Source organism: Theropithecus gelada, chromosome 13 (genome assembly GCF_003255815.1).
Source record: "Theropithecus gelada isolate Dixy chromosome 13, Tgel_1.0, whole genome shotgun sequence".
In the NCBI taxonomy this organism is placed as follows: domain Eukaryota; kingdom Metazoa; phylum Chordata; class Mammalia; order Primates; family Cercopithecidae; genus Theropithecus; species Theropithecus gelada.
In genome coordinates this window covers 48186684-48205326 of record NC_037681.1, presented here as the reverse complement: position 1 = coordinate 48205326, position 18643 = coordinate 48186684, and the positions used below count along the sequence as shown (strand labels likewise).

The window sequence follows — 18643 nt, the reverse complement described above, 5'->3', positions numbered from 1 at the left end:
CCACCATGGCCAGCCCTTGACTTTTTAATAATAGCTGTTTTGATTGGTGGGAGATGGTGTCTCATTATAGTTTGATTTGCATTTCTCTGATGATGAGTGAAATGATGAGTAGTTTTTCATATGTTTGTTGGCCCACTCGTATGTCTTCTTTTGAGAAATGTCTGTTCATGTCCTTTGCCCATTTTATTTATTTATTTATTTATTTATTTTGGAGACAGAGTCTCGCTCTGTCGCCCAGGCTGGAGTGCAGTGGCCGGATCTCAGCTCACTGCAAGCTCCACCTCCCGGGTTTACGCCATTCCCCTGCCTCAGCCTCCCAAGTAGCTGGGACTACAGGCGCCCGCCACCTCGCCCGGCTAGCTTTTTGTATTTTTTAGTAGAGACAGGGTTTCACCGGGTTAGCCAGGATGGTCTCAATCTCCTGACCTCGTGATCCGCCCGTCTCGGCCTCCCAAAGTGCTGGGATTACAGGCTTGAGCCACCGCGCCCGGCCTTTTGCCCATTTTTTAATGGAGTTGTTTTTTGCTTGTCGATTTATGTAATTCCTTATAGATTCTGCATATTAGACCTTTGTCAGATGCATAGTTTGCAAATATTTTCTCCCATTCTCTAGGTTTTCTCTTTACTCTATTGACCATTTCTTTTGCTATATGCGGAAGCTGTTTAGTTTAATTAAGTCCCACTTGTCAATTTTTGTTTTTGTTACAGTTGCTTTGGGGGACTTAGCCAAAAATTCTTTGCCAATATCAGTGTCAAAAAGGGTATTTTCTAAGTTTTCTTCTAGGATTTTTATAGTTTGAGGTCTTACATTTAAAATATTTAATCCATCTTGAGTTAATTTTTATATATGGTGAAAGATAAAGGTCTAGTTTCTTTCTTCTGCATATGGCTAGCCAGTATTCCAGCATCATTTATTAAATAGGGAATCTTTTCTCCGTTGCTTGTTTTTGTCGCACATGGCCAATCTTGTTTTATCTGTATCCTGCCTCATGGCTCCCTACCCTGCACTGCCACCTTGGATTATGTTGAAGCAAAACCCAGATGTTACATTTCATTTTTAGTATACCTGTTTTTTGATGTAAGGTACTATGTTTTTGTTTTTTTTTTTTTTTTTTTTGAGACAGAGTCTCACTCTGTCACCAGGCTGGAGTGCAGTGGCGTGATCTCAGCTCACCGCACCCTCTGCCTCCCAGGTTCAAGCGATTCTCCTGCCTCAGCCTCCTGAGTAGCTGGGACTACAGGCATGTGCCACCATGCCCAGCTAATTTTTGTATTTTTAGTAGAGACGGGGTTTCACCATGTTGGCCAGGATGGCCTTGATCTCTTGACCTTGTGATCTGCCCAACTCAGCCTCCCAAAGTGCTGGGATTACATGCTTGAGCCACCGCGCCCGGCTAGATACTGTATGTTTTAAGAGTGTTGTCTTTGCTACATACAGCACTTAACCTGTAGTCAAATTTAGTCCCATCAGTTTTTTATAACTAATGGCTCATTAGTTTAGTGAGAAACCTCTCCGACATTTTTTTCTTCTGTGTAAGTGTATAAGTGTAAATACACATATAGTTATGTGAGTTTGTTATTTGTTCTTATTAAAAAGGGAGAGTAGGCTGGGCATGGTGGCTCACACCTGTAATCTTAGCATTTTAGGAGACCAAAGTGTGAGGATCACTTGAGCCCAGGAATTCAAGAACAGCCTAGGCAACATGGCAAAACCTCATCTCTACCACAAAAAGAAAAAAAAGAAAAAGAAAAAGAAAAAACTTGCCCAGGCGTGGTGATGGGCACAGTAGTCCCATCTTCTTGGGAGGCTAAGGTGGGAGGATCACTTGAGTCTGGGAAGTGGAGGTTACAGTGAGCCAAGATTGCACCACTGTACTCCAGCCTGGGTGACAGAGCCATCTCAAAAAGTTGGGGGTGGGTAGTACAAAACTGCCTTGTTCACTTATAAATAAATTATAGAAGTCTTTCTTTGACAAACAGAGATGTACTTTATTCTTTTTAACAACTGTAGTGATTTACATCAGGCAAGTGTCATAATTCTTTTTTTTTTTTTTTTTTTTTTTTTTTTTTTTTTGAGACAGAGTTTCGCTCTTGTTGCCCGGGCTGGAGTGCAATGATGCGATCTCGGCTCGCTGCAGCCTCCACCTCCCGGGTTCAAGTGATTCTCCTGCCCCAGCCTCTAGAGTAGCTGGGATTACAGTCACGCACCACCATGCCCGGCTAATTTTTGTACTTTTAGTGAAGACAGAGTTTCACCCTGTTGGTCAGGCTGGTCTCAAACTCCTGACCTCAGGTGATCCACCCGCCTCAGCTTCCCAAATTGCTGGGATTACAGGCGTGAGCTACCGAGCCCGGCCTATGTCATAATTTTTTAAACTAATCCCCTTTAATAAATGCGTTGGTTTCTTTTTGTGTTTTCTATTGCAAACAGGGCTATATAAACAACATTGTATATCATCTTTGTATGCTTATGGATTTCTATAGGATGGGTTTAGAAAAGGAATTGCAGGACCAGGCATCTTTTGAGGGAAAAAAATGATCCTTTAAGAATGGCTCTACCATGTTGTTCCACACTTGTAGCTTACTCTAATCTGTGCTCAAATGCTGATGAATGTGCTAGGCGAGCAGTTGTTTCCACTTAATGCTTGAGGAAAATTGGGAACAGTATATTGTTCTGAAAACCTAAAAAGTTTAAGTGATGTGTTAGGATATGGGACAATGAGAGTCTTTATGTGTAATTGACATCTCTAAGACCTCTCAGAAGTGAGAGAACCAATGAGAGAGACTGTTGCCAGGCTACAAACTCCAGCAGAAGGCAGAAGAGATGGGTGGACAGGCGAGGGTGTTGGGCTATCTGTAAAGGACAATATAATAACAGTAATAATCCTTTACATTTGTACAGCAGATTAGAGTTTACACTAGGCTTTTACATCCGTTTTCTAATTTAAGCTGCACAATAACTCTATACAAAAATCTGAGCAGCCAAAAATATACCATAGAATTTCTGTGGGTGGACATTCTGGATTCTAAAGTAACAAAAATGTGGGAATAGTGTTAGCCTATACTGGACAAGACCCACTGACTGAATCAAAATGCTTAAAATGTTAGGTAAGACCAAGGAAGGTGCAGAAGTAGAGTAGATGTCCTCACCAGGCTGAAGTAGTAGACAGTTTTCATTAGCCACATGCTGATTAGTCCCCAAGAATGTGGAATGGATTAGTGCCAAGCTGGCTATGTGAGAGCCGCCTGGAGAACTTGTAAACATGCAGATTCCCTGATGTTACCCCCAGAGATTCTGATTCAGTGGGTTTGAGGTCAGTTCTAGAAATTAGGCATTTTCACAAGCTCTCCTAGTGATGCTGATATGCAACCAAGTTTGCAAACCACTGTTCTTGAAGTGTCTGAGAACTGCAGCTAGAGATTTTTACACTATGGGTCTATAGTCAAATGAGACAGCATGCAAGTCAGTGGACCTGGGTTGAGAAAAAGAAGACTAACCAATCTAGTTGAGTACTCAAGTGAATAAGTGCTTTGACAAAGAAGGAACTTCCTATGAATGTAATTTCTAAAGACTTGAAATATACATATCTACATTTACAAAGTCCCAAACCAAAGGGTGTTTTAAAATATTGTGAATTGTCACTGAGGCATGTGTAGGTGTGGACAGAGTCCTGGCCTAGAGAGACTGCTTTTTTTAGAGTGGACCAAACTCTGAACTTAAAGCCAGAGGACCCTGAGTAGGGGTCCATCTTCACTGTGTCCCAGTGTATAACCTGAGATGTATGACCTCATCTTTCTGAGCCTCATTTTCCTCCCTCTGAAAAATGACCATGATATTCTCATTTCCCTGTGTCTGCTATTCCCATCTATCCTTCTCTTGTAGCCTCTCAGTCTGAGCTAGCACCAGCCTCTGATTGAATTCCTCCTCCTTTCTCAATCTTTTTTTTTATATTCCCAGATTGCTCACAGAAGCCAAGAATGTCAGCTTTTGTGTAAGTGCATATGTTTGCAGGAGTAATTGTGATATATTTGGGAGACATACATAGGTGTATAAAATATGCATATGCACATGAGCTTCCTGCTTACTGTTCCCACCAGGAAAGTTCTGAACCTTTCGTTGTTTATTTCCTATCATCTCCTTTTCTTCCCTGGAAAATGGATTTATGAACTAGCCTTGAAACCAAGCCCTTAAAGTAACCCACAAAAATGTCCACCAGCCTGTTCACATTCACACATGTACTTTCATGCCACAGCATTTTTACTTTTCTCTAATGTTCTTGTTGCCTTTGCCTTAACTCTACAATCACATTGACTGTAATATTGCTGTTTTCCCTGGAAGCTGAAATGTTGTAAAGTGCAAAGTAGAGAAAATGGAAATGGGGAATTGGTACCCAGCTGTCGTGGAAACTGAGATTTTAGACTTTTCTCTACATCCGTAACTAAGTGGATATTTAACCAGATGAAGACAAAAATGAACTCAGGGATTTTCCCTACTGAATGTCTGTAAATGCACCATGTTAAAAATGAAAACTAATAATCACCCCCTTTTCCATTCCTTTGTAGTGAAAACATTGTTCAATCCAGCCCCTGCCATTGCTGACCTGGATCCCCGGTTCTACACCCTCTCAGATGTGTTCTGCTGCAATGAAAGTGAGGTAAGGGTGAATTGCTTTGCTCGTTCTGTGAGAAACCAAAACTTCGTGCAAGTGGATAAAGCAAAGGGGCGGAACTAACCACATCAATTTGATGACGTGAATTCTCAGGCATGGTGAAAACGGATTTTTTCAGTTTACTGGGGTGTGGAGAAAAGGAAATTAGTAAATCCTAGGGGGAAAAAAAGGATTCTCTGAGTCACTTCCATATTCTGGCACTTATCAAACCTCAGTTAATTTTAGTCCGTTCCTTGCCCTCACACTACTGGTGTTTTGTTTTCTAATTATTTCATATTCTGAGGACTATATTAAAGTTGCCAGGTTTAGCAAGTAAAAATGCAGGATGTCCAGTTAAATTTGAATTTCAGATGGATAATAAATAACATACCTAACAAGTTTATACTGTAAAATTACCTGTCATTTATCTTAAATTCAAATTTAACTGAGCTTCCTGTATTTTATCTGGCAACCCTAATTAGTGTACAACTCCTGGAGGATCTGCTACATCCAGTAGCAAAGACCCTGTGTCATGATGTATCATCTGAACAGACTATCTATCAACTGGTACAGTAAGAAAGGATATTGTACCACCCTTTCTTAAATATTGTTAGGAAGAAAATTTCAATATTTCTCCTTTTTTATACTCCAGACAGCATTAGAACAGAGCTCTTGCCTGTCAGTGGGATGCAGGTGTACACATTGGTGAATGCAACATGGAGAGAAAGAAATTAATGAACCATAATAGTTAAATTTCCACTTTTTGTTTTTGAGACAGGAACTCACTGTGTCACCCAGGTTGGAATGCGGTGGTGTCATCATGGCTCACTGCAGCCTCTACCTCCCAGGTTTAAGCAGTCCACCCGCCTCAACCTCCCAAGTTGCTGGGACCATCATGCTTGGCTAATTTTTTAATTTTGTATAGAGACATGATTTCGCCATGTTGCCTAGACTAATCTCAAACTCCTGGGCTAAATCATTCCTCCTGCCTCAGCCTCCCAAAGTACTGGGATTACAAGCATGAGCCACTGCACCCAGCCTAATTTTCCATTTGGTTTAAAGGCTGAATGAAGGCTTTTAGGATTTCTTGACCTGCTTTCTTGATAATTTCATCTCTCAAAACATAGAGGAAACAAGAAAGAAGACTGCTACAAGGAAACTAATTTTAACAAACCACAATAGGTTATGCAATATTTTTGAGCAACCACCATGCTAGGAAGAAGGAATTGTGGGAAATAGTGACCATTTCACAATAAGAGGTTAGAGTACCCTCAACTGCCAAACTGGCCTAAATTTTCCTGCTAGATACTTGAAGAGCACTCTATTTATTACTCAAATGCTCATCACACCTCAAATTACTTATTCATTTCTTCTGTCTTCTCCATTCAATTACAAGTTCTATGAGGTCAGAGACATCTGTCTTATTCACTGTTGTATCCCTGATGGCTATCCCTGTGTATATAGTTATCTATAAACTACTTCCAAAATGTACTGGCTTACAACAGCAATAATTATTTATTGTCACTCCCAGTTTTTGTGTGTCAGGACTTCACACAGGGGATAGCATGATTTGACTCTCCTGCACAATGCCCCAGGCTTCAGTTGGAAGACACAAAGTCTGAAAGCTGGAAGTTTTCTTCACTCACATGCTTGACAGTTGATGCTGGCTTTCGGCTGGGGGCATAATGAGGTTGTTGGCCGGAACACGTAAACATGGCCTCTATGTGTGACTTGGGCTTCCTCGTAATATGGTAGCTGGGTTTCAAGATCCGGCTTCCCGAGAGAAGGAGACACCTGACAGAAGCCATACTGGCTTTTGTGAGTTAGCTTCGGAAGTAACACGGCATCACTTCTGACTCATTCTATTGATTTAAGCAGGAAGGTCCACCCTAGTACCCCACCCCTTACTAGAAGATTGTCATTGGCACAGTGTAAAACCAGGATTTGTGATATGATATAGGTTAATACAGTTATCTTTGGAAAATACCATCTGCTACACTGTACCTGCACATAGCTGGCACTTAGTAAATGCTTATGAAATAAATAAATGAAAGAACTCTGGTGTTTAAGGAAATTGGTCTCAGAAACTTAATAGAAGAAAGAAAAACATTAAAAGCTTAATGTTCTGGGGCCAGGCGCAGTAGCTCACGCCTGTAATCCCAGCACTTTGGGAGGCCGAGGTGGGCAGATCATGAGGTCAAGAGCTCAAGACCAGCCTGGCCAACATGGTGAAACCCCGTCTCTACTAAAAATACAAAAATTAGCTGGGCATGGTGGCACATGCCTGTAATCCCAGTTACTGAGGAGGCTGAGGCAGGAGAATTGCTTGAACCACAACCTAGGAGGCGAAGATTGCAAGAGCCAAGATCGCACCACTCCACTTTAGTCTGGGCTACAGAGAGACTCTGTCTCAAAACAAAAAAAGTGTAATGTTCTTATTGATGAACTCTAATCACAGCAATAATGTAAATTCATGCTTATGATACTCTGCTCCAAACACAAACCATTGATATGTAAATATTAATGGAGACAATGAAAAGATACTCACAAGCTCTAAAACAAGATAAATAAGTCCACAGATCAGAAATGGAACAGCCTCACAGAGCATTCAGCCCTTGATATGCTGGCTGTACACCAACCCCAGAAACAGGCAGAGGTGGCAGGAAGTTCACCCACTGTGGGTCATGGGCACTAAAAGTGTGCCACTTATAGGTGGCTGGAGCCGAGCCCACGGATGGAAACCATACATGCTAGACTGTGGCTCCCCGCTAACAGTAAAAGGTGGAGGAACCTGCTACCCCTGCTGCCTGAAGCATATTTAAGGCTCCCAACCTGAGGAGCTAGCAGGACAGAGACACAGCCTCTGACCAAGAAGTAAACCAAGCCAACCACTGACTTAGTGACTGGACTGGCAGTAGCTCCAGAAACAGCAGAGCAAGAACTCCCTATTGCCAATATAATACCTGGTTCTGGTTTAGAGACTCTTGTGTGCCTGGCGGAAGCTACTATAAAACCACTGAGGGGCAGGCACGGTGGCTCACGCCTGTAATCCCAGCACTTTGGGAGGCTGAGGCGGGTGGGTCACGAGGTCAGGAGATCGAGACCATCCTGGCCAACATGGTGAAACCTCATCTCTACTAAAAGTACAAAAATTAGCCGGGTGTGATGGCATGCGCCTATAGTCCCAGCTACTCAGGAGGCTGAAGCAGGAGAATCGGGTGAACCCGGGAGGCAGAGGTTGTAGTGAGCTGAGATCTCCCCACTGCACTTCAGCCTGGATGACAGAGCAAGACTCTTGTCTCAAAACAAAAACAAAACAAAACCAAAAAAAAAACACTGAAAAGCAGGCATCAACCACGTAGGAGCTGAGGTGTGACAGCTTTCCAACTCACAGTGAACAAAGTGAGCCTGCAAATGAAAAACATAATGCTATGAAGTTCACGCAGCACAATCAACAACCTACAGATGAATTTGCCCAAGATGAAATTCATATAATAAAACTCAGCCAGGCGCCATGGCTCATACCTGTAATCCCAGTGCTTTGGGAGGCCAAGGCAGTTGAATCACATGAACCCAGGAGTTTGAGACCAGCCTGGGGAACATAATGAGACCTCATCCTGTCTCTACAAAACTAAAAGATGAGCTGTGTGTGGTGGGACATGCCTAGAGTCCCAGTATGTGGGAGGCTGAGGCAAAAGGATTGCTTGAGCTCAAGAGTTTGAGGCTGGAGTGAGCTGTGATCATGCCACAGCACTCCAGCTGGAGTAATAGAGCAAGATACTGTCTCTAAATAAATAAACAAGGCAAAAAATACTTTAAAATAGTGTAATTAAGATTAACATTCATTATGAAAGAAGAAAAAATTTTGTGAAAGAAACACAGAATTGAAGCAACAGCATGCGAATATGAAAAACAACCAATTAGAAGTCGTGAAAACCTAAATGGTCATGGAAATGTTTTTAAATCACTCGGTAGAAAAATAAGCATTAGAATGGAATAAAAAATTAGTACATTGAAAGGGAAATTGGGAGAAAAATATGGATCTTGTTGAGCTCCCTCATTTAACAGATCGTAATTGATGTGGGGAAGGTCACAGACTGAGTGAGTAGGAGAGGTCTCCTGAATGCCAGGGCATTGCTCTTTCTGCTACCTGTCGGTACCTCTCCTAATCTGCTTCCATCTTCTCTGGCAAAAACAAAAGAAACGAGTAGTCTGCAAACATGGAAAGCAAAAACTGGAAATTTGAGAAGAGGGGTTATGGCCCAGGAGAGGCTTGGAAGAATTATGTCCTTAGGTGCCAAACTTACAGGTGCAATTTATACCAAAATCATTGGCAGTGGCCCTTTCCTTTCTCCTTTCCTGCCTCTCCTCCAACCCTCCTTTTTTTTTTTTTTTTTTTTTTTGATAGAATTCCCTTTGTTGCCCCTAACTCTTTGTTAAAATTATTATATGTGCAGAAAAGCTGAATGAACAACTACCTTTCACCTAAACATTTGTTAACATTTTGCTATATTTGCTTTTCCTCTTCCCTGTGTGTACTTAGTTTTGTTTTTGTTGAAACGTAAGTGAAAAAAAAGTATTTTATTGTTGAGAATAAGTTGCAGACAACATGATACCTCACCCCAAATACTTTGGCATACATCTCCTAAGAGGAACCACAGTACCATTATCACACCTAAGAAGATTGTCAGTAATTCCATACTATCATTTAATATCCAAGCCACATTCAAATTTCCCCAGTCGTCCCAAGAATGTCTTTTATAGATTGTTTTTGTCATCACTGTTATTGCTTGAAATGTCTTTTATAGGTTGTTTTTGTCATCACTGTTACTGCTTTATTTTCCTGTACCAGTATCCATCAAGGTTCCCATTGCATTGGTTATTACAAAAAAGAAGGGAGACATTTTCTAGAAAAACAAATCTGGAAGTGGATCCGGGTTACTTATTTTCACCACTGTTTCTGTTGACTTTTGTGTATTCCAGGCTGAGATTTTAACTGGCCTCACAGTGAACAGCGCTGCAGATGCTGGGGAGGCTGCATTAGTGCTCTTGAGAAGGGGCTGCCAGGTGGTGATCATTACCTTAGGGGCTGAGGGATGTGTGGTGCTGTCGCAGACAGAACCTGAACCAAAGCACATTCCCACAGAGAAAGTCAAGGCTGTGGATACCACGGTAAGTTTTAAAATTTAAGAATCATGTTTAGCCCTTGAAAATTGTGACTTAGTAGCTAATTAGATGCCGCACCTGAATTTTTGGATAATGAAATAAAGGCCTAGTAAGTGATATGGTGAAAGAGAAGAACAACCAGGCAGGGGAACTGTGTTTTAATCCCTCTCTAACTCTCTGTGGGACTTCATGCAAGCAACTTGACCTCTCTGAGATGTTGTTTCCTCATTCATAAAGTCAGAATAGCAGTAAAATTATACCTGTATTACCTATATTCGTTCATTTATCCAGTCATTCATTCAACAAATAGGGATTTGTGGAATACCTATTATGTCCCAGATATATGATAGTTGCTGGGGATATAGCAATAAATAAGGCAAAGTCTCTGCCCTTCTAGGGCTTAGATTCTAGACAGTGAACAAGTAGCTGTGTCTTACAAGCTTCTCATGTGAAATGAACAGCAAGGAGCACTGGTTAAGCAGAGATCATTCTTTTAACCAACAAATTCTGGCAGCTAACATTTACTGCATGCTTGCTGCATCTCTTTTGCATACATCTCATTTAATCTTTAAACAATTCTGTGGGACAGGTATTGTTTCCATTTTGCAGATGAAGAAACTTATACAGGATCACATTGCTGGTAGGTAACAGAGCTGGAGATTCGAAACTAGGCATATGGACTCCACACAGACATGTTTTGTGTAAGGTACTGTGCTAAGGACCAGTGTGCTAGGTGAACAAGCCATGGCTACAGAGTAGGAATAACAAGGAAACAAGTTAGAAAAAAGACTCATGGTTCCCCTAAAGCTAGGGGAACATAAATTGTTTGTTTATTGTTAGAATTCAGAAGAGCTTGCCGGGCGCCACTTCATGCCTGTAATCCCAGCACTTTGGGAGGCTGAGGTGGGCGGATCACGAGGTCAGGAGATTGAGAACATCCTGGCCAACATGGTGAAACCCCGTCTTTACTAAAAATACAAAACTTAGCTGGGCATGGTGGTGCACACCTGTAGTCCCAACTACTTGGGAAGCTGAGGCAGGAGAATCACTTGAACCCAGGAGGCGGAGGTTGCAGTGAGCCGAGATTGCACCGCTGCACTGTAGCCTGGTGACAGAGCAAGACTCCGTCTCAAAAAAAAAAAACAGAATTCAGGAGCGCAGACTAGAAAAGTAAGTAAACTAGACTTGAGGAAGAATAAACATTTTAGGGCTTTTATTTAGAAGAAACTGATAGATAATTATTCATAAAATATATTTTGGTTTGTTTTTATGCTTAAAAGTGACTTCAAAATGTGGGTCATTATGAAAAAAGAAGGCTGAGGGGATCTGATGAAGTTTTGGATGTGAATATACTTTGAAAAATATTCAAGTGCAAGAAATGGTTATGTGACATGAAATTAACATCCTGGTTGCCTTTCAAAATGTGCTTTACCAGGTATTTGATAAAATGTGCTTGGTGTTGCTATTGTCTTCATATTTAGTCATTTCTGAAACTATTAGTTTATTTTCTGTTTGTCAAGGACAAGAACCTGTATTTGAGGGGATCCTTAGTTCTGAAATCGATCCTCCATTAGACTAACACTACTTTAAGTCCTGACCTAAAGTGAAAAGACTCTATGCATCTCCTGCTAAAAGTGAAATGAGAGTTCCTCAAAGACCTACATAGATGCACAGAAGTGGCTCAGCCCCTATTCTCGGTGTCCATGTTAGTTACTACCCCTTTGGATTGTAAGCACCAGAAGCACAGCTCAGGCTTATGCAGGAAAAAGGATTTATTTGTTGCATATAATTGCAAAGTGTAAAGATATGGCAGAATGCAGAGGTTGAACGGTGTCATCCAGGCAAGTCAGGTCACTTGCTTGCTGGCTCCCTCCCTGTCAGCTCTGCCCTCCTCATAGTGGGCTGTGAGCTCAGGTGGGTCCACTCCCTGCCCACACTGTGCCTCATGTCATGTCCCTGTCCCTGGTTTCAGATTCAAATCACTCTTATCAGAAGATAGGGAAGTGGATGCTGACAAGAAAACAGTAGAATGTCTAGTGTGTTTTAATATATCTAGAGATTTTTCATTTTCTTGCAGAATTTGAAGATGAACTATTAATTAGTACATAGGAAACTGAAGAAAATGTTTAAGTAAAGCAAATTTTCTCTTCTAGGTCATCTAGAACCTAAGGGGAAAAAGTATGATGAAGTGAATATAATCTTTGTATATGACGTGGCTATAAATGCTATAAATGCATAGTCATAACAATGTAAATGCCAATTCTAGATTTAACCAAAAATGGAGATTAAAGATGGGAGGATAAAGTGAGTGTGCATTTGCACATGGGGGGACATAAAACTAAACGCTCATCTTCCATAATTGGAACTTAAGAGATAATATCTAAAATTGACTTTTTTTTTTTTTTTTGAGACAGGTTCTCACTCTGTTGCCTAGACTGGAGTGCAGTGGCTCTATCTTGGCTCACTGTAACCTTTGCCTCCCAGGCTCAGGTGATCATCCTACCTCAGTCTCCTAAGTGTCTGGGACTACAGGTACACGCTACTGTGCCTGGCTAATTTGTATATTTTTAGTAGAGACAGGGTTTCACCACATTGCCCAAGATGGTCTCAAACTTCTGGGCTCAAGCAGTCCGCCCACCTCAGCCTCCTAGAGTGCTGGGATTATAGGCAGTGAGCCACCATGTGCAACCCTAAAGCTGGTTTTCTAAAAGCAGTATAAGTTTATTGCCAGAAACATCAGATAATTACCAGAAGAAACCACTAAAAGAATTTAAAGTATTTGCCTCATGAAAATGGGAATGGAGAGAGATTGGGCATTTATACTTAAACCTTACATGAGTCCACAAAAACTTGTATGTGAATGTTCATAGCAGCATTATTCATAATAGCCAAAAATTGGAAAGAACCCAATATTTATCAGCAGATGATGGATAAACAAATTGTGGTATATCCATACAATGGAAAATTATTCAGCCATTAAAAAGAATACTGATACATACAACAACATGGATGAAGCTCCAAAGCATTATGCTAAGTGAAAGAAGCTAGATACAAAGGATTATATATTATGTGATTCCATTTAAATGAAATATTCAGAATAGATCAATCCATAGATACAGAGCATAGATGGGTGGTTGCCAGGGACTAAGGGGAGGAGGAATGGGGAGAAACTGCCTAATGGGTAAGGAGTTTTACTTTAGAGTAATGGAAATGGTTTGAAACTAGATAAGAGGTTGGTGATTATACGACATTGTGAGGATACTAAATGCCCTGAGTTATTTATGTTAAAATAGGTAAATTATTAAATAATTATTTTTTAAAAGGAATGAAGTACTGATTCATGCTATGACATGGATGCACCTTGAAAACATACTACTAAGTAAAAGAAGCCAGGAATAAGAGGTCACATATTATGATTTTATTTCTATGAAATATCCAGAATAGGTATTATAAATCCATAGAGACAGGAAGTCAACTTATGGTTGCTGGGAGGGGATGGAGAGTGACCACTGATGAGTATGGAGTTCCTCTTTGGGGTGATGAAAATGTTCTGGCATCAGTGGTAATAGTTGGACAAGCTTGTGGATAATACTAAAGAACACTAAAGCATACCCTTTTAAAGAGTGAATTTTATGATGCATGAATTATATTTCAAACAACAACAAAAAAGCTCCACCTAAGCAATTCACTCATGAATGGATGTTCGTGATAAAGACTCTCCACTGAATTGCCCTACTGAATATACGTGCGTGGACTCTCGGCATCCCCCAGGTGGAGCAGCAGTGACACTGACAGGAACCAGGGTAGTGATTTTCTGGGTCTAGAATCTTCCTCATCTTTTTTATGCTATCTTCATCCTCTCATCCAGCACTTTCATTATTAAAATTCTTACCTGTTCTGCACACAGCTGTGCAGCCTCTTCGTAAATCTGATAAAGAGAAGATAATTCACGTGGTGAGTGAGAAGCTCCCAGGGAGGCATTTTCTTCTGAACAAATGAGCTCTTTCACTTTTCTGTGAGGAGGGTATTACTTGCTCTCAGTCGGTATGTAACCTTCTCGCTTTTCTCTTCCTCCTAATCCCTTATTAAAAAGTCAGGGGTGACATGGATAGTGGAAACATCTTTAGTTTGTTGGCGTGTTGTCCACTCGAGGCAGACAGCCTGCCCTAGAAGAAGCCATTTCCCGTTCTACGTCAGTGCTTCTGCAGACTGCTATATTCAGTTTTGCCTCACTGTTAATAGTTGAATATATCACTTCTATTTTTACATCTGTTTTTCCCGTTGTACTAGAGTGAGATGGTGGCAGTAGCTGCAGATGTCCTCAGCTCAGTTTGGAAGACGTGACAGATGTGTCTTTTCTCCCATTTCTACATGTTATCTGAATCTCAGCCTCCAAATGACAGAGCGTGCATGTCCGCCCGCTGTTCTTCCACCCTGAATGTTAAGGGGTTTGCCTGCTTGCGTTTAGGATTGCACTAAGCACTCCATAGTCAGAGACACACACCTAAGCATAGTCTATTTTAGGATCGTGCTACTGTGATATATTATAACATTAGTTATCCCTGACTTATAAGCACTGAAATTCTTGACGTATAAATTGCTTTTCTTTATGTAAATGGTTAAGTCCTGGAATCTACAATAACACTCTCAAGAATTTAGTCCATAGGCTAAATCTGTCTTCTCAAGAATCACTCACTCTGTAATAATGCATGGGTATGTAAGTAAACTGAGAACAAACACAAGCCAGGGGCACAGGAAATATATCTTTCCTGTTCTTTATTCTCCTTTCTATCCTTCACATTTGAGTCCTGTAGTGTTCAGAGTTGCTGATGAGGCACTAGGCAGTGGCAGCCAGCTGCATGGGTGTCCCATAACTACTCAGGGCTTGAGAGTTAACTCTAAATTAGGATTGCACCAGTAAGAAGTAGAGATAATTTCTGTTAAAGTTTGCACAGAAGCACTTTCTTAGGATGAGGTGATTGCTGGGGCTGGCTGGTTACTCACAGGTTTCCCAGGTGACCTCTTGTATTCCTCTCCTCCTGGGTTCTGGCCCACAGCCGTCCCAGCTGTCTCAAGGATAGGGTTAATGGATCAACCTCTTAGGCCCCATCCAGTCTGACAGTTCAATCTTTGAAAACCTAGCATCTGAGGGGCCATTACTCCCGACTTGGTGTGACCTTTCCTCCGCCCTACATTCTCCTCTCCCCACCGTTGTCACTTCCACCAGTGGAAAGTCAAACTAATATTACAAAATGTACTTAGAACTAATGAATTGAGGTGATCTCAAGAGGTGTTTCTCAAAGCAGGCAACCTGAGGCCCTGTTCCTTGCTTAGCCATAGTCCTGCTGGGAGGACTGAATACTCAGCAGTTCCTGCATGAGCACTGCCAGTACTAGTCTCCGTGACTCTCCTTGAACTGTGTTTCCCCAGCAGACTATTCTTCTTCTCCTCATCTCCTTCTCTCTGATCAACATATACTTTCTTTGCATGTGGTAATTAGTTGAGTTTCTGAGGGGATTTGTGGCTCAGAAGCCATTTTGTCCTTGAATAGAGGCTTTGCACATTTCTGTCCAGAAGCTTCTGTTATAGCCAAGATGTTTTGGTGTCCCTTACTGTTGATTGGCAATACTTGAGAAAGGGCTGGGTGAGTAAAATAATATGGTTTAAAAAAATGGTCAAATCTTAGCTGCTGAAGAGGTAACTGTAAAGTAATAAGGCTAATTTTGAACTGCTCTGTCAAATGTTTTATCCAAGAACTGTTTCCTTCAAACCTTGACTTTAAGAGACTTACTCTACTGATACAGCTACTACTCAAAGTGCCTTTGGAAATCGTCTGTCAGAATTGCCTTGAGAGCCTTCATTATCACCTTTATTCCATTAATCACTTTTTCTACTTGTGAAATTAATACGTATTTTAATGTTCAAGGGGGGAAGGAGAGCAGCAACACAGAAAGGTATAAAGAAGAAAGTCAAGTATCCATGATCCTTCCACTTAAAAGTAATCGTTAACCTTTGGGTGTAAATCCTTCCAGATTTTTTTCTCTGCATAGTCATATACTTTTGAATATCTACTTACAGACAATTTGAACATTTGCAATATTATAGGATTAATATGTGTAATTGCACATATTACAACCAAAAAATTACAACTAAAAAATAGTGTAAATACAACTAAAAAAATCAAGTATTTCTCTAGAATAATATAAATAGGCAAGTCACTGAAGAAGAAATATGAAAAAAATAAATGAGACAATGCTTAACCTCATTAGAAGTCAGGAATATATACATTAACATAACAGTGAGGTCCTCTTTATTGCCCATAAGGTTGGCCAAAATTAAAATTTGAGAATGTTTAAGTCCAAATAGATCACAAAACAAATATTATACAGTCACGTAATTATGGTGGGAATGTAAATTTCTACAGTGTTTCCAGAGGGGCAGTTTGACAGTACTAATCTTTTTTTTTTTTCTTTTTGAGATGGAGTTTTGCTCTGGTTGACCAGGCTGGAGTGCAATGGCTCAATCTCAGCTTGCCGCAACCTCTGCCTCCCCAGTTCAAGCGATTCTCCTGCCTCAGCCTCCCAAGTAGCTGGGATTATAGGCGTGCGCCACCACTCCCGGCTAATTTTTTGTATTTAATAGACACAAGGTTTCACCATGTTGGTCTGGCTGGTCTTGAACTCCTGACCTCAGATGATCCACCCACCTCGGCCTCCCAAAGTGCTGGGATTACAGGCGTGAACCACCACGCCCAGCTGACAGTACGAATCTTTAAAATATACCTTCCCTTTGAAAACAGTAAATCTTGGCTAAGCATGCTGGCTCACACCTGTAATCCAAGCACTTTGGAAGGCCGAGGCAGGAGGATTACTTGAGGCCCAGAGTTCAAGACCAGCCTGGGCAACATAGCAAGACCCTGTCTCTATTAAAAAAAAAAAAAAGAAAGACAGAAAATAGTAAATCTCCTTCTAAGAGTCTGTCCTACAAAAATGTTCACATACACGAATATTTGTACAAGAATGTTTAATTCAGCTTTGTTTGCAATAACCAAAAATTGAGGTGTATCTTCCTAATCATCAATAGAAAAAGGGTAAATATTAATAATAATGTAGTGCCATTTACTTGAAAGTAACTCTCTAGCTATCTCTAAGTAAATGCATATTTTAAAATCTGGAAAGAACCTCACCAGCTGTTATGATCATTATTCATGGGAAGGGGTATAGGCTGGGGAGAAGGTGTTATAAAGGGGGACTTCTGTCTACTCCATACTCTACTGAATTATTTGAGTTTTTCCATAAGCCTGTATTTTTCATTTATTACTTTGTAATTTGAAATAAATATGACTTTGGGACATGGCCAAAAGCTGTTTGGAGCCATATCTAGCAAGTAAGATCGGTGATACCATTTCTCTGAGGGTGTACTGGGCATTATCCTCACAAAGAACCTCTCAAGCAATTCATAATCTTCATATAACTGAGCCGAGGAGCTCCTTGACGTAGGATAACCTCTGAATGGATAGACTCCTGGTGCCAAAAAGATAGATCTCCATTACCTTCCTATTGAGGGCACTTAAGGCTCCGTCAGTCTGGTTAGTTTATTATATACTTTGACAGGTTTTTTTCTTAATCTTTTTAAAGAAATCATTCCTCAGAAAACATGTTATTTTATACAGTTCTTCTTGGAAATACCAGAATAAATGTCAAAGCATCACTGTTTCTGATCATCATTCAAATGTACAGCAGATCTTCAGACAAATTTTCCTCATGTTCAGGTTTTCTGAATGAATGAATCTGCTTATAGATTTCCATTTAACTCTTCAACCCTCAGTCTCACAATTAATCATAGCTTGAGTGATCTTAACTCTGGCTTTTGCCACGTTGCTTGGTCTTCAGTTGATGGATTATCTGGAGTTGTAAAAGGGACCAGCCAATAGGTGATGTCTCATGTTTAGGTATTTAGTAGTTCACGTACTTCATCTCCCATTTGAAACAGTCGTGAATGGAATGGCTCATGAGAGATGGAGGAACATGTAACACCGTGCTGTGGACTGAATTGCGTTCCCACCAAAATTCATATGTTGAAGCCCTAACCCCCAATGTGACTGTATTTGGAGATAGGGAAAGAAAGCAATGGTTAAATGAGGTCATAAGAGTAGGGTCCTGGTTCGATGGGATTAGCATCCTTATAAGGAAAGACACCAGAGAGCTTGCTCTCTCGCTCTCTCCCTTTGTTTTTTCTCTCTCTGCTCTGTGTGCACACAGAGTCATGTGAGCACACAGCAAGATGGTGGCCACCTACAAGCCAAGAAAAGAGGCCTCGGCTGGGCGCGGTGGCTCAAGCCTGTAATCCCAGCACTTTGGGAGGCCGAGGCGGGTGGATCACGAGGTCAGGAGATCGAGACCATCCTGGCTAACATGGTGAAACCCCGTCTCTACTAAAAATACAAAACACTAGCCGGGCGTGGTGGCGGGCGCCTGTAGTCCCAGCTACTCAGAGGCTGAGGCAGGAGAATGGTGTGAACCTGGGAGGCGGAGCTTGCAGTGAGCCGAGATCGCGCCACTGCACTCCAGCCTGGGTGACACAGCGTGAGACTCTGTCTCAAAAAAAAAAAAAAAAGAAAAGAGGCCTCAGAATGAAACCTACTCTGCCAGTACCTTGATCTTGGACTTCCCAGCCTCCAGAACTGTGAGAAATAAATTTCTATTGTTTAGGCTGTTCAGTCCATGTAATTTTGTTATAGCAGCCCTAGGAGCCTAATACATACACAGAGTCAAGTGAATGTGCTTCAGAAGTGACCTGAAGTGAATGCTAAAAAATTGGCTGTTCTG

The 18643-nt window shown here is 41.1% G+C and overlaps 1 protein-coding gene across 2 annotated transcripts in view; it reads left to right on the top strand.

The window, feature by feature from the left end:
• The window catches only part of RBKS (ribokinase), a 110861-nt gene that overhangs the window by 52863 nt on the left and 39355 nt on the right, over positions 1 to 18643 (top strand). For both annotated transcript variants that reach the window (XM_025405844.1, XM_025405845.1), the window contains exons 6-7: positions 4564 to 4655; positions 9633 to 9821. In XM_025405844.1, the coding sequence (XP_025261629.1) occupies positions 4564 to 4655; positions 9633 to 9821 (281 nt within the window). The remainder of the gene's footprint in view (positions 1 to 4563; positions 4656 to 9632; positions 9822 to 18643) is intronic.